This window comes from Thunnus albacares, chromosome 5 (genome assembly GCF_914725855.1).
Source record: "Thunnus albacares chromosome 5, fThuAlb1.1, whole genome shotgun sequence".
NCBI lineage: Eukaryota > Metazoa > Chordata > Actinopteri > Scombriformes > Scombridae > Thunnus > Thunnus albacares.
Window position 1 is genome coordinate 28,572,739 of NC_058110.1, and position 14,500 is coordinate 28,587,238.

The window sequence follows — 14,500 nt, forward strand, 5'->3', positions numbered from 1 at the left end:
TTCCCTCTTTGTGTTTCCTTGTTGAGCTGCAGTGGAGGTAAAGTAACAAAAAGAGGGACTTTGGCACTAAAAAGACTGTAATGTTGAAAGATATCTACCGGTACTTGATTTGACTCATTTGGACGGCTGAAGCTTCATATTAGCTTCAGATAAACTTATAATACATTATTGCACAGAAGGAGGACGGTAGATTCTGTCCCCGCCACTTACATTGTAAGTGCATTATGAATAATGGTCAGTATGAACAGGAGGAATGATAACAGCAAGAATAACCTGATTAAATGCTTATTTGGACACCTGACTGTTGTTTAAAGACAGTCTAAAAAATTGTTTACCTGTCCTTTAAGTAGCCTACATCTTTATGCAGACTAATGAGCTTACTTACATTCCGTCACTGCCTCTCCCACCTTTATATTCAGCTGCAGTTTACGATTCTTAAAGCAGATGTAAAATGTGCTCCAATATTGAGTCATAGACGATCTTTGATTCCATCTTTGTAACCATGCCAACGGTCCCGGCCGTTGACGTCTGTCACGTCCCGCCGTTACGTCGGCAGGGTAGGAAGTACGGCGAGCAGTCAGTCCGCGATGATGGAGCTCTGTCAAGGCGACAGCGCTCACGATGAAGATATCTGACATTTCGAGGGACATCATGCACATTTTGCCTGCTTGACACGCGATGTAACTCTTGAGTCAGATATGACTCGGATGCTTGTAGCTGGCAGTTAGCTTAGCGCTCATCCATCCTGCTACATACAGCCGGAGCTCCAGCAGCAGGCGGCTAGCAGCTCAGCTGATCCGCTGCAGCACCTCACACAGCCCGGACAGGAGAAGATGAGGTGGAGGCCTTAAATGTAGGATCGGCGGCGGTGTGTTCACTTATCAGATACAGGTATTGTCATTCATGAATAGTTAAAGTCTCAGTGCTGTGATTTACCGACAGCAGTCATTGTTATTTTTGTTAGTGTGTGTGATCCAAGTGGGGCATTAAAGGTAGACTATAGGTAGACAACAGTGGTGGAAAGTAACTAAGTACATGTACTCAACTACTGTACTTAAGTACGATTTTAAGGTACTTGTACTTTACTTGAGCATTTTCATTTTATGCTACTTTATGCTTCCACTCCATTACATTTTAGGGAGAAATATTGTACTCTCTACTCCACTACATTTATTTGACAGCTTTAGTTACTTTTCAGAATACAATTTTACATATAATATCACAATGATGAGCTTATAAATTACACTGGAATGTTAAAGATCCCCTCCAGACATGTTTTAAGATGTATCTACTTTGAATAATATGTATCTGGTATGTTTTTTCCACCAAAAAAGTTCAAATATCTTGTGAAAATCCTTAAAATTACATTTACCTCTTTTCCCTCATTAAAAAAAGTCCAGAATCTATGAATATATTTTGTTTTAAGTTTAACTGGTGGACGCAAGATGTCTCCTTCTTCACTGTTAAGTCCATTCTCAGTGTTTGTGCACTGGAGGCTTCAAAACTGTTTCTGTATCACACTTATATAAGTTGCATATTGGATCAGGATTGGCCTCCAAATTAGTTGTGATGTCATAAATCAGGCTAGCAGGCCCGTCCCTTAAAATCAGATTTTTAATGAGCACAGAGAAACTTTCTACTTTCAGCAGACGGATGTGAAAACAGCCATCTAGTGTCAAACTCAACTCAACTGCACATCTTTTTGCACAGTGAAGCTCAAACATTCAACTGTAGGAACAAGAAAAAACAGTTTTGAGAGGAGGGGACTTTAAGATGAAACCAGTGGTTCCCAAACTTTTTGGCTTTTGGCCCCATACAAAAATCAGTGTGTAGTTGTGTCTCCTTGTCATGTTTCAGATGGCAGAGTTGCTGTAAGCTCTACCAAAAGAGACATCTAAATTCCTCTAAATTTCCCTTCATATAACTGTTGAACTGCTGAAAATAGTCCCCAACAAGGAAATTACTGTTCAAGCTGTTCAAGGAAATTACTGAGCCTTTTTAGAAAAAAATGAAACTAAATATTTGTGACCTGTTTTTAAAGACTTTTATTTTCAGAAGGATGCCACAGGCTTGAATATGAGAGCCACAGACAGATAAGGGTAGTCAGAGAGTCTTCTCATGGGGTTTGTGGACAATAACAAAAATATAAAATATTGCCAGCTAGGGCTGCAACAATTTATCAATGAATCGATCAACAGAAAATTAATTGCAACTATTTCAATTATTGATTAATCATTTGTCATTTTTTAAGCAAAAATGTTCTGTGGTTCTAGCTTCTTAAACATTTGCTGTTTTTTTCATATTTATTTTGGACTGCTATTCAGACAAAATAAGCAAATTGAATACATCAGTGTGGGCTTTAAGAAATTGTGAAAGCAATTCTTTCACATTTCATTGATTAAACGATTAATTGAGAAAATTGTTTGCAGATTAATCAAAAATAATCGTTAGTTGCAGCCCTATCACCAGCCTAATTGTTACAATTTACACTAATTTACCACTCAAATCCTTGTAATCTGCCTAAAAAAGAACTTCTTCAACTGTATTATATGTACAAGCAGCTTGTGAGGGTTAAAATTATTTTCTGTTTGAACAAGGACTAAAAAAATAAAAGGCAGGGGCTGTCATCCTAAATCAAGTGAGCTGCACTAGTTGGATCCATTTCACTTGTTTCAAGGTGTTTTAGATGTCTGATTGATGGTTGCTGCTGATCTTTAATCTCGTCCACAGACATGGCGTCCCAGCTCCAGGTGTTCTCCTCTCCCTCTGTGTCCTCCAGTGCCTACTCTCGTTCAAAGAGGCTTAAAGTAGAGAACCCTGCCTGGGATGTGTCCAACCAGCTGGGGGACAATGGTTACTACCAGCAGAGCCCCACGCAGGGAGCTGCACCCTCCACTTCTGGCTCCAACTTCAACCCGGTGTACAACGCCAACCAGGTGCACCCGCCGACAGCAGGCTCCAGGGAGCAGACGGTGGTGCGGGCAGCAGACAGCACAGGTAGCCTCCGCGGACCTCCCTCCTCCTCCTCCTCCTCCTCCTCCTCCAGCCGCCGCATTAAGGATGCAGAGTCCTCCTCCCAGCCGTGCGACCTCTACCACAAGCAGTACAGCTTGAAGCGGAAAAGCGAGGAGGTGGACAGCAGCGACAGCGTCCAGATACTGGAAGAGCTCTCAGCCCCCGTTGTGTCAAACCGCACCGGTGGTGGAGGAGGGACCACCACAGCTCAGTCCATAGCACATTCCACTTCTACTACGAAGAGCAGCAACTCCCACAGCGAGGGCGACTACCAGCTGGTCCAGCACGAGATTCTGTGCTCGATGTCCAATAGTTACGAGGTGCTCGAGTTCCTGGGACGCGGCACCTTCGGCCAGGTGGCAAAATGCTGGAAGCGTGGCACAAATGAGATTGTGGCGATCAAAATCTTGAAGAACCATCCTTCTTATGCTCGACAAGGTCAAATTGAAGTGAGTGTGTTGTGTTGAAAAGAAAAGGACTCCAGGAAAGATAGATTCAGATTTGCTTTATTTTTATCATTCATGTCATATGTATTTCATACACTTGGCAGAATGAAAAGGTGTTTCTCAAAGGGTGTATGTGCCAAGACACCTGACAAAAAAAACAACATTCAGTTAAAAGAGACAACATACAGTTAAAGAGACAACATACAGGATAGAAAAGCTGTTCTCACTCTTTAACCCATTGCACCTGGTTCTCAAATAAACAGAAGTCATAGAAATCTAAAGACAAAGATGCTCATTATAACTTCAGACCTTGCCTGATAATTATCGCATTTGGAAGTTCGGGTATCAAAAGTAATCCGGTGATAATTCAACAGTAACATCTGTGTGTACAGTGCAAACAGGAACTGCTAATAGCAAATTCTGTATCACTTTTCATAATGCAAATTAGCCAAAATATAAACAAATATAGTCAAAAAAATGTCCACTGGCGTCTCACTGACTGCCTTCTGCTTCCTTCCCCCAAAGCATTATGGGAACTGTAGTTCCAAATCTTACAACATGATTATTTCAAATTATTTTTCATATTATTAAAGATCAGAATGTCCCATCAACATGGTTCTTATATTACTGGAACAGTGACACTCTCCTCTATACATCCGGTCACATACTGAAAATTGTGGACATACAGAGAAAAAACTCAAACAATTTTTAATCGCATGAAGCTGGAAGTTTTTTGTATGAAAACTGACCTAGAAAATGTGCAACTTGCATTTAGAAGCCCAACTTATTGTGAAAAATAATAATACACAGTATGGCATGTCTGGCTAAGACACGTAGTCACTATGCTGAAAGCCTGGAAACAAAGGGATAGAAAAGTGAGCAAAAAATCAGAGGGTTCAAAGGGTTAAAATACAAAATGTGGTGACCTAATGTTTTCTCCATTAATGAAGACATTGTATCTTAATCTTCTTCTCCTTCCTCCCTGTACTCTACTGTAGGTGAGCATCCTTAGCCGGCTGAGCACAGAAAACGCTGATGAGTTCAACTTTGTGCGCTCATACGAGTGTTTTCAGCACAAGAACCACACGTGCCTTGTGTTTGAGATGCTGGAGCAGAACCTCTACGACTTCCTGAAGCACAGCAAGTTCAGCCCTCTGCTACTCAAATGTATACGGCCTATTCTGCAGCAGGTCGCCACAGCGCTGATGAAGCTGAAAAGCCTGGGGTTGATCCACGCCGACCTGAAGCCAGAAAACATTATGTTGGTTGACCCTCTGAGGCAGCCGTACAGGGTGAAAGTCATTGATTTCGGCTCTGCCAGCCACGTGTCCAAAGCTGTTTGCTCCACATACCTGCAGTCACGCTACTACAGGTAAGACTGTACAGTAAGTACAGTACATCATTCATTGGGTCTGTAATATGTAAATAACCTGCTGTGATCTTGTCATTTGTCCATTCTGATGTACTCACAGAGCTCCAGAGATCATTCTGGGCCTTCCTTTCTGTGAAGCGATCGACATGTGGTCTTTGGGATGTGTCATTGCTGAGCTATTCTTGGGTTGGCCCCTCTATCCCGGAGCCTCAGAGTATGATCAGGTCAGCTGCAGCGCTCTCACAAATACTTTAAAGTCACATTTATTTCATGCTTAATAGGAAATGGTTGTAAAGCAGCATACATAAATTGTGAAAAGGGGTGATTACTGTTGCTGGCAATTCAGTCATAGCAACTTTGTTGAGGTGTCAACACATGAGTTTAAAGTGTGTTTTGATTTAAACACTTTTTGTGGCGCCCAGTTAGTTAAGGGTTAAGATGCTGACGATGAGCTGCAACATCCTTGGTTCAAGTCCAGTGGGACCTTTATTGCATCTCTTTCTCCCTCATTTCCTGTCATCTTTCCACTATTGCTATCTAGTAAAGTCATAAAACACACAGAAAAATACTTTAAAAAATGTTTTTCTTGCTTATAAATAATTAGAAAATCTCAAAACATGTGAGTGGGGACATGTGAGAGTCCATCTACAATAATTACCTACCAGATTGTTTGCATTTCATTGCATTGTGAGTCTTAATATTTAAATCAAGACCCCTTCACAGGTCGACACAACCAGTCGGCATAAACTGTATTAACTGTTATTGATCACAGATACACTGTTGGTAACAAGATTTACATTTGTGATATATTATTAACTGACAGATTGTTTTTTTGTTTGTCTCCCTCAGATTCGTTACATTTCTCAGACGCAGGGCCTTCCAGCAGAGTACCTGCTCAGTGCAGGAACCAAGACCAGCCGTTTTTTCAACAGAGGCCCCGACTCGAGCTACCCCCTCTGGAGACTCAAAGTAAGCGTCTCCGCAGAGATTCAGCCCACAGAGACGTCATAACATTCTTCTATCATAAATCTAAAATATATACATGTACTGAGGTGTTGTTGCGGTTATTTTTCTGCAGACTCCTGCAGAGCACGAGGCAGAGATGGGGATAAAGTCGAAGGAGGCGAGAAAATACATCTTCAACTGTCTTGATGATATGATGCAGGTGAGGAAGGAACTGTTTAATCTCAGATTAGCATTTACAGAACTGTTTCCTTGTTGCTGGAACTGATTATTTTATAATTTCCCCCTCGAGGGATGTAAAGTAGGACACATAACTTCTGTGTGTAACTGCTGTATCACTGTACTTTTACTATTAACAGAATTTTACAATATCCTAGATAGTGATGCTGTTGGGTATATTAAAACCTTTTGAATGTTGCAGTTTGACAAACACTGATTTCCTGTCCCTCTGCAGGTAAACATGACAAACCTGGAAGGGACAGACATCTTGGCGGAGAAGGCCGACAGACGGGAGTTCATAGACCTGCTGAAGAAGATGTTGACTCTAGATGCAGACAAACGGATCACGCCCATGAAGACACTGAACCACCCCTTCGTTACCATGACGCACCTGCTGCACTTCCCTCACAGCTCGCAGTAAGCCATTCGCAGTGATTGTGTCGGCCTTGGTTTAACATTGTTCCAATGATTCCACTGATTGATTGAGCTCCTGTATGACGATTTTTTGTTCATGTTACAGTGTGAAGTCCTGCTTCCAAAATATGGACATATGCAAACGCAGATGCAGCGCCTTCGAGAATGGAAAAAATATGTTTGCCAGCAACAACACCCCAAGTGCAGCCACCAACCTCACAGTCACCTTCAGCAGCCAACTGAACCAGCACAATCAGGTGAGTTTTGATCAGATTTGAAACATTTCGCTTGTTGATCCAGTTTTCATTTGTTGCAGGTTATATATCGTGAGCTTTGTAAAGTGAGGGCTCATTTATCTACAGTTTTGTGCTTCATTTCTATGCATAGAATCTGATTTATCACTTTCTTCTTGTGCTTGAGAATGATGAAAATATGCAGAGACGTGCATTTCTGTTTTTATTTGGTAAACAAGTTAATCATGTCTTTCAGGGTGAAATTATACCTTCATTGCCTCAATTTCATCTTGTTTCTCTTGTACTGCATCACTGAGCACTTGTGGCTCCATATTAGAGATTCAGAGGATCTGTCAGTCACACTCGGTTGAATCAATCTGCATTAATGACTGCATTTTGTATTGCTGGGAAGCTTTCCCACATGCCTGCTCCCGGGATGCTCAAGTATCTTAACCATATGGTCTGTGATGTTTTCTTTCTCAGCTGCTACTTTTGCCCACAAGTAACTCAACAATAAATCGACCATATTTGGCATTTCTATATGTTAATCTGAATTCTGTATGTTAGATTAATGTAGAACAGGTGAGATTTATCATTGTCCATATTGTATGTTTGATAACACCAATTTGCTTTTTCGCAAACACATTTAGCATTAATGTGTAAATCATAAATGAGGCTGCTGGACTTTGAAACTGTACTTGACTCATCATTTCAGGCATTAAATACTCTTTTCTGCATGTTTTGTCTGCCAGATGGCTTCAACAGGAGGCCAGTCCCTGTCCCTCAGCAGTAATGTCCCGTTGCTGAACTACCAGCCTGGCCTTTACCAGCAGGCCACCATAAACATCCCTGGCCTGGCCCAGCAGGGCGTGCCCCTGCAGACCAGACCCACCCAGCTCTGTACCCAGACCGAGCCCTTCCAGCAAACCCTCATCGTTTGCCCACCCACCATCCAGGGTGAGAGAGCAAGATGTTAGTGTTGCTTCAAAGAAAAGAAATCTCATTTTACACTTACATATTACATTGTAGGAATTATAATAATATGACCACCAGACATGAAGGCAATAACTAGAATTTTAGAAAATGTATTTGTCTGTTTTTATCACAATCAAGAGAAACAAAAGGAAAATAACATCTTTTGATATTTTGCTTTTGTGCAGCTAACTTCAGAATTCACACATTTCTCTTTTTTACATAATATAATCTGCCTCCATCTTCTTCTTACAGGTCTTCAAACATCCAATAAGCCCTCTGGTTACCCAGTGAGGATGGACAACTCAGTACCTTTAGTTCCTCAGAACCAGTCGTCCCAGCCTCTTCACATCCAGCCTAGCATGCTGGCACAGGTAGGACCCGCTGCATGACTACCAGGGTTTGGCTTTGATGGAGTTTTATTGAATCTGAGTCCAGTATTGAATCCAATATTGAATCCATCTACTGAATGAATCAAAATCAGTAATGTGGGCTGCAGGAAGAAGTGTGACAGATGTGAAACTTAGCACCAGAGAAGGCAGAGAAACACTGCTTTAATTTGATTTAATAACTAAGTTTAATTTGATGGTGACATTAATGTCACATTCAGCGCTGGTTAAAAATGAAAAGCTGCTACCAGAATGTTTTGCACATTGCAAAATTAAAAAAGTGAAGAGAGGTAAAAAGTTTGAATGAGATTTGTCAGCCTTGTAGCTTAGTGAATCCAGGAATTTTATCAGCCGGGACCCAGATCCAAAATGCAAGTGGCCACTGTATCATAATTGGTCATTTATGTTTTCTTTTTTTTTTTTGCATGCCAAAAACCATTCAGTCCTCTCCACTCCAAATAAAACTCTCAAAATGACACTTGTTCTGGTGTTCCCACAAATTGAGAACTCTTGATCAAGTGCGGCTCCACAAACAAAGACTCCCCCCCTCTTTGGGATTCAGTAGAATATGGAGCAGGTCCAAGACCACATTAAGACGGTTAAATTTAAAAACTCATCTTTTTCTCTCTATTTCAGCCCTTCATCCATACAGATTAGAATACAGGAAAACAGTGTTTTTCTCAAATTTGAGAGCACACTTTCACATGCACAAGGTTGCGGGTGACGCGATACACATTCCTGCCAATGATTTCACACTATTCCACTGATCAACACCTGGCAGTAACACACCAATAAATGTATTTATATGCCAGCAAAATGCTGATAAGAAGACCATAAACTGTAAACAATGCATGTTTCAAATTGTTTGAAAAAAAATCAGTTTTGCAAATGTTCCATGTGGAAGGAAATGCATTCAACACCAGAATGTAAAGAGAAATTTAATTATTAAGAAGAAAAATCCAATGTGTTCCTTTTAATTTGGCATTTTGACTACAGCAGATGGATCCTTTTAAAGCTTCCCTACAAAATGCTGACTGCCACACTGTGTTGTCTCAAGTGAAAACACTTTTGTAAATATCAAAAGTCATCACAGAAGAAATTTTCAGAGATTCCTTCAAACTTGTCTATAGAACTCTGGCGTCCCCTAGTGGTAGTGTCAAACAAAAAAGACTGGCAGACAGCAATGCACACTATTATAAAGCTCTGAAAGCTTCCGCCAATATTTATTTTAGTTAAAAAACGCAATATAACAAATGTCAGCAAGAGTCAAAATAGCATTGTGACCAGCTTTAACATCGTCATTTCTTTCTTGCTCTTATCTCAGACAAACACATTCCTTTCAATTTCAGGTTGGCTGTCTTGTTACTGGACACTCTGTTTTCCACAGCGCAGGACTGTCTGGCATGCACGTTTGGCTCAGGATTGAAATGTGGTTTTTTTTCTGTCTTTCTGTGAGCTTGGTTTGACCTGCTGTGACTCAGGGTATTTACTGCTTGTTGATTCGCTTCTAGCACATTTTCCTCTCAGCGGTAACAAATGCAGCTCTCTGGTGGCGGCGACATCTCAATTGTGTTCAGCTTGTCAATGTGTCAGGGCTCATTTTAAATGTGACATCTGAGGTGAAAGTGTGTTGTACTTCTTGTGGAACATGCTGGATGTCTTGGTGTTTGACACTTATGGGAACCTTTTGTGTATATGTACAGACTGCATGTTCTCATTATGTTTTCTCTTTCAGTTCAGAAAATATCTCCGCTGTGTATTCCACTGTGGTCGATACAATCATGACTTACTCTGCACTGTTTATCCTCTTCTTACAGTGTCACTACTGAAATTTAAGGTTTTTGAAAATAGACCAAGTGACATCTAGCCCTTGCCATTTTTTAGATGTGCTTATGTATGTGTGTGCATGTGTGTGTGAATACAGCAGGGCTGGCCAGCAGGCACACAACAGATCCTCATCCCTTCCACATGGCAGCAGATGCCTGGCATGGCCATCCATAACCCTGGGCAGGCCGTAGTGCCCGACTCACCCATGGGAGCGCCTGTCTCCGACAGTCAACAAGCTTCTGGCTGGAGGTGAGAGTCTGTCTTTCATTCTAATGTCAAAATATAATGGGACATTTAGTAAAACATCAGTCAAGCAAACAGAAGTGATAGTTTAGATTACACGAGTTAAATGTGTTCTTGCTTTTCTTAGGGGTCGTCACGGCAGCCAGTACGATGGAGGCAGCCAGCAGGACTCTGGCGTGGGCCGTCACGCTGCCTCCCAAAGCCACAGCACCGGGGCCGCTCACTCAAGATCCCAACAGGGCAAGAGGTCAAAGGCTCGACATGCTGAGAGCAGAGCCAGGTATCCTGTCAGACTGTCACACAGTCACCTCATCTATGTTGATGGGGGGAAGGTTGTCTAAAAATTGTAGTGTTGGTGGTTCGATCTCCTTGAGTAAAAGACGTTATGGACAATTGATTTACTGATTCTTTTCTTGATTAATGAATCAATCAATGTCAGTAAAAAATGTCGGAAATTGGGAGAAATGCTCAAAAGGGAAACACAAAGTTGAACTTTATACTAAAAAAGACTTTGGGAGACTTGGTTTGACTAACTCAGATTGCTGAAGCCTCGTATTTGATTATATGGAATAAGATATATCAGACTTTGGATACATACTAATACTTCTAAGTAGGATCTGCACATGAGATTTGTTGACAATATGAAAAATCGCCAGTCATATCCTTTAAGACAGACATTGGAAAATGTGTTAACTTATCCTTTAAGGAGCCACACAGTTGCACTGGATGACTTGATGTTCCTTCATTATCATGAACACACACACACACAGCAGTTTATTCTGTATCAATCCCTCATACACCATTCTGCTGGAAATACTAGAACCAAATGTGTATCAATCCGCAGCTGAAAATAGTCCCCAACAAATGCACTATTTACACCAGTCTGAGTAATGTTTGTTAAAAATGACAGTGTCCAGCTGTTCTAGGAAATTATTTATCATTTTATAAAAATAAAATAGGCTACATATTTTTGACCCATATTTAAAGATTTCAATAGGAATGAATGGGAAGTCAAAAAGTATAGAGACATGATTAGCAATTAAAAAAATCATCATCATCATCACCAGCCTTATCCTTTAAGTCCATGTTGACACCATCGACATTCTTGTTTTATTCGAACAGTCAAAAACCAAAGATATTCAGTTTACTATCACACCAGTCAAAGAAAATCAGCAAATCCTCAAAATTGTGAATCTGGAATCAGACAATGTTTGTCATTTTGCTTGAAAACAGTCTTCAATGATTAAGATGATTCAGTGAGAGAGCGTCTTTTTCCCCCTCTAGGCCTGTGTCGTCAGTGCTTTCGTCCACCACTGTGGTCCACAACACTTCTACTTTGGCCGGTGATCAGTCTCAGCCAATCGTCATCTCTGACACGCCGAGTCCTGCCGTCAGCATCATCACCATCCACAGCGACTCAGAGGATGAAGATGACAGGAAGTTCCCTGCTGCCTGGTGAGCTCATTTCCTGTTCAGACAGATATTATTAGACTGTTTGGCCCATTTTCAAGCAAGTTTGGACATATTATATTTTAGTAGACTTATATTTTTCACACTTTGAGAAAAATTGAGAGGTTTTATTTAGCTGAAATTTTTGTTTACTCTTCTCTTATCCTCTCCCGCAGCTCGGGAACGAGCCAGAGGACCAACGTGATTAGCTGTGTGACGGTACACGACTCCCACGACTCTGACTCTTCCACCAGCAGCCCCCTCAGCCCCAAGACCTCCTCGCAGCCCACCAAGTCTCTGGCCGTCATCATGCCCTCTGTGAAGAGCCAGCCTGGGGAGAGCACAACCCACAAAGCTCCAGCAGCTCCAGGTCCTCCAGGGCACTTCACTGCCTAACTCGAAACATAAAGTCCTCATTTATTTGCTTTATATCCAGCAATGAATATTCTTCTTACAGTGAAGCCTCCGAACATATTCATTGTATTTTAAATAACTAGATGTGGTTGCAAGTTACATCATTGGATACATTTTTCTGTTGACAGGATAAACTTTTAACTGAAATGACAGATCCATTTTACTTCCAACATCTGTAAGCGATACTCTTCTTAGTGCTCACATTCTTCTGTGTGGTTTTGCACCAATAGATCAAGCTACAAGTGGCTCTAGTAAGGCCAAGAAGGGGTCATCTCAGCAGTCCAGTCGGCCAGGAGACTCCAACACGGAGCGCCATCAGCGGGCTGCATCCAGCAGATCTCAGCCTCTCAACTTGAGTCAGGTAACAGGTTTTCAATGCAGCGAGGGCCTCTTCAAGAAAGCAGGTTTAACAAAGTCAGAGCCTTGCAAGTATGAACATGCTTCGAGTTATGCAAGATCCATTTCACACGTCATTGCATTATGGAGTCACCTAAAAATACTTAAAGAGGATTTATTAAGCTTTTCTTTCATTTACTGTATACACTGTTATGATGTTGGATGTCTGTGTCAAACATGGTCAATGTTCTAAAACCTCAGGTGAAAGTATGATTGTGCTTGAACATGTACGGATGTATTTCAGTAGTTTCCATTTTAAGCTACTGTTTGTAGCCTCTAGAGCCACAAAGCTAACCGATCAGATCTGAGTGGGCTCATCGGGAGCAGGGCCTTAAAGAGACAGGAGCTAAAACGACCTGTTTTAGACAGAGGCTGTAATTGAGACGCTGCATAAAGAGTCAGTAGAAGATAAATAAGGAGTTTTTTTAACTGTAAATCACGCAAAGATATTCCAGTAGAACCCCAGAATAAAAATATAGACCTGGAAATGTGCATGATACATCCCCTTAAACCCAATGCAAGCACAAGCTGCGGTCTGTGTTCTAGCTTGGGTCGCTATAGCATGAAACAACAAGAGAAAGTGGACCCCTTTCGTTTGGGTTTACTTCTGCTCAAAACAATCTGCTGACTAGTTCAACGAAGCTCTAGCTGAACTTTGTCACTTCATTCAGACAGAAATTCTATTCTTCCTCGGTGAGTAATTCAGAGATCGCAGCTCGTATCTTCAGTGTTTTCTTTTTTTCCTTCTTTATGCAATGTTTGTTTACAACCGTGGTCATGGAAACGCTCTGATTAGATTTAACTAGCCTTCACTGGTGTGCAAGAGCTCATGTTGAGTATGTTCACAGAATGTTTGTTTCTGCCAGCTGGACCAGATGTTGGCATTTACTTACTTGCGTGGAGCCTAAAAGAGACTGCTCAAGCCTAATATTTGCTTCAGCATCTGTTCCATTAGAGCCATGATAGGAAGGGATCTCTTTATGGCTAGTATGAACGAGAGGAATGAGCTTTTTCAGTGTATACAATTGTTCAAAAAACGTGAATCTATCTTTAAACAAACTGAAACATGAACGTGAACCCATAAAGAGTCTGTTTGCAGAGTTCAGCGTTCTCTGTTGTTTCAGGTACAGCAGTCTGTGATGTCATCATCTCATGACCAAACAGGAAGCAGTACATCTCTGAGGCGGCAGCCCACATACCCTCCTCCCGTCTCCTCCCACTCCTCCTACCGGCTTCATGAGAACACGCTCTTCAGCTCGACCCCTAACCTGTATGCCTACCCTGCATCCGCCGCCTTGGCCTCCGTCTCCCAGGCTGTGGACCAGATGCAAGGGGCCTCGTCCCGCCACGGCAGGGCGAGCGGGGCTTATTCTTCCCTGGCGCTGCTCCAAAAGAATGGCAGCTTAGCCCTGGGAGGGTCTACTCCGGGACAGTACGGCAACCACCACCAACAACAGCAGCAGCAGCATCAGCTGGGAGGGCAGCCTTTCCACCGTTCCAGTGCTACCTACCCCCGAAAACTCAACCAGTATCCTTACCTGTAAAGACTGACGGAGACAGACGCTGGCACCGTAGCTCTGCATGAAGACCAAATGGAGACCGAGACTAGAGACGAGCACAAGCTCATCATAGGTGGCTGTGATTGGACCTGTTTCAACTTTCCTTTATCGTCCGGTCCTTGTTTTTGAAACTTTCTCTGATTATTTTGCAAAAAATAATCACAGAATGTATTTATATTTTAATCATGGTCAGTTTAAAAAAAATCTATTCCAACTTTACATTTTCTTTGTGTTGCATACTGTATGTTAACAGCGACAAACAGTGTAGTCTGTAAGTATTTGAACAGCGTTGTGTTGGCTCTGGACTCCAGCACACTGGATTTGAAACGAAACATTGGGCCTCGTGCAAAAACGACTCGTACAAACAGATTAATTCTGAAGAGATGAAGAGGAAAACACTAGTTTGACTTAGAATTATAATGTCATGAGTTTGAAGCGGCTATAATCAATATTTTTATAATAGCAATGTATCAAATGACTGTGTAATGTGTGAGGCGCTGCTTGTAGTGATTAACCTACAGAGAATTATCAGCGACTCTGCAGCTTTCCTCGGCTTTACGGAGCTTTATAGTGACTTTCAGCTCATTAT

The 14,500-nt window shown here is 41.7% G+C and overlaps 1 protein-coding gene across 2 annotated transcripts; it reads left to right on the top strand.

The window, feature by feature from the left end:
- Positions 1-372: 372 nt before the first annotated feature.
- hipk1a (homeodomain interacting protein kinase 1a) lies at positions 373-14,500 on the top strand. Of its 2 annotated transcripts, none has more exons than XM_044350823.1 (16): positions 373-891; positions 2,731-3,464; positions 4,460-4,833; positions 4,934-5,057; positions 5,683-5,802; positions 5,912-5,998; positions 6,251-6,432; positions 6,536-6,686; positions 7,415-7,619; positions 7,890-8,008; positions 9,951-10,099; positions 10,221-10,373; positions 11,378-11,548; positions 11,719-11,912; positions 12,187-12,317; positions 13,477-14,500. In XM_044350823.1, the coding sequence occupies exons 2-16, from the start codon at positions 2,733-2,735 to the stop codon at positions 13,894-13,896; spliced, it is 3,312 nt and encodes a 1,103-aa protein (XP_044206758.1). In that variant the 5' UTR covers positions 373-891; positions 2,731-2,732; the 3' UTR covers positions 13,897-14,500. The 2 variants fall into 2 exon arrangements, with proteins under 2 accessions (XP_044206758.1, XP_044206757.1); XM_044350822.1 differs by having other exon boundaries at positions 376-891; positions 9,948-10,099.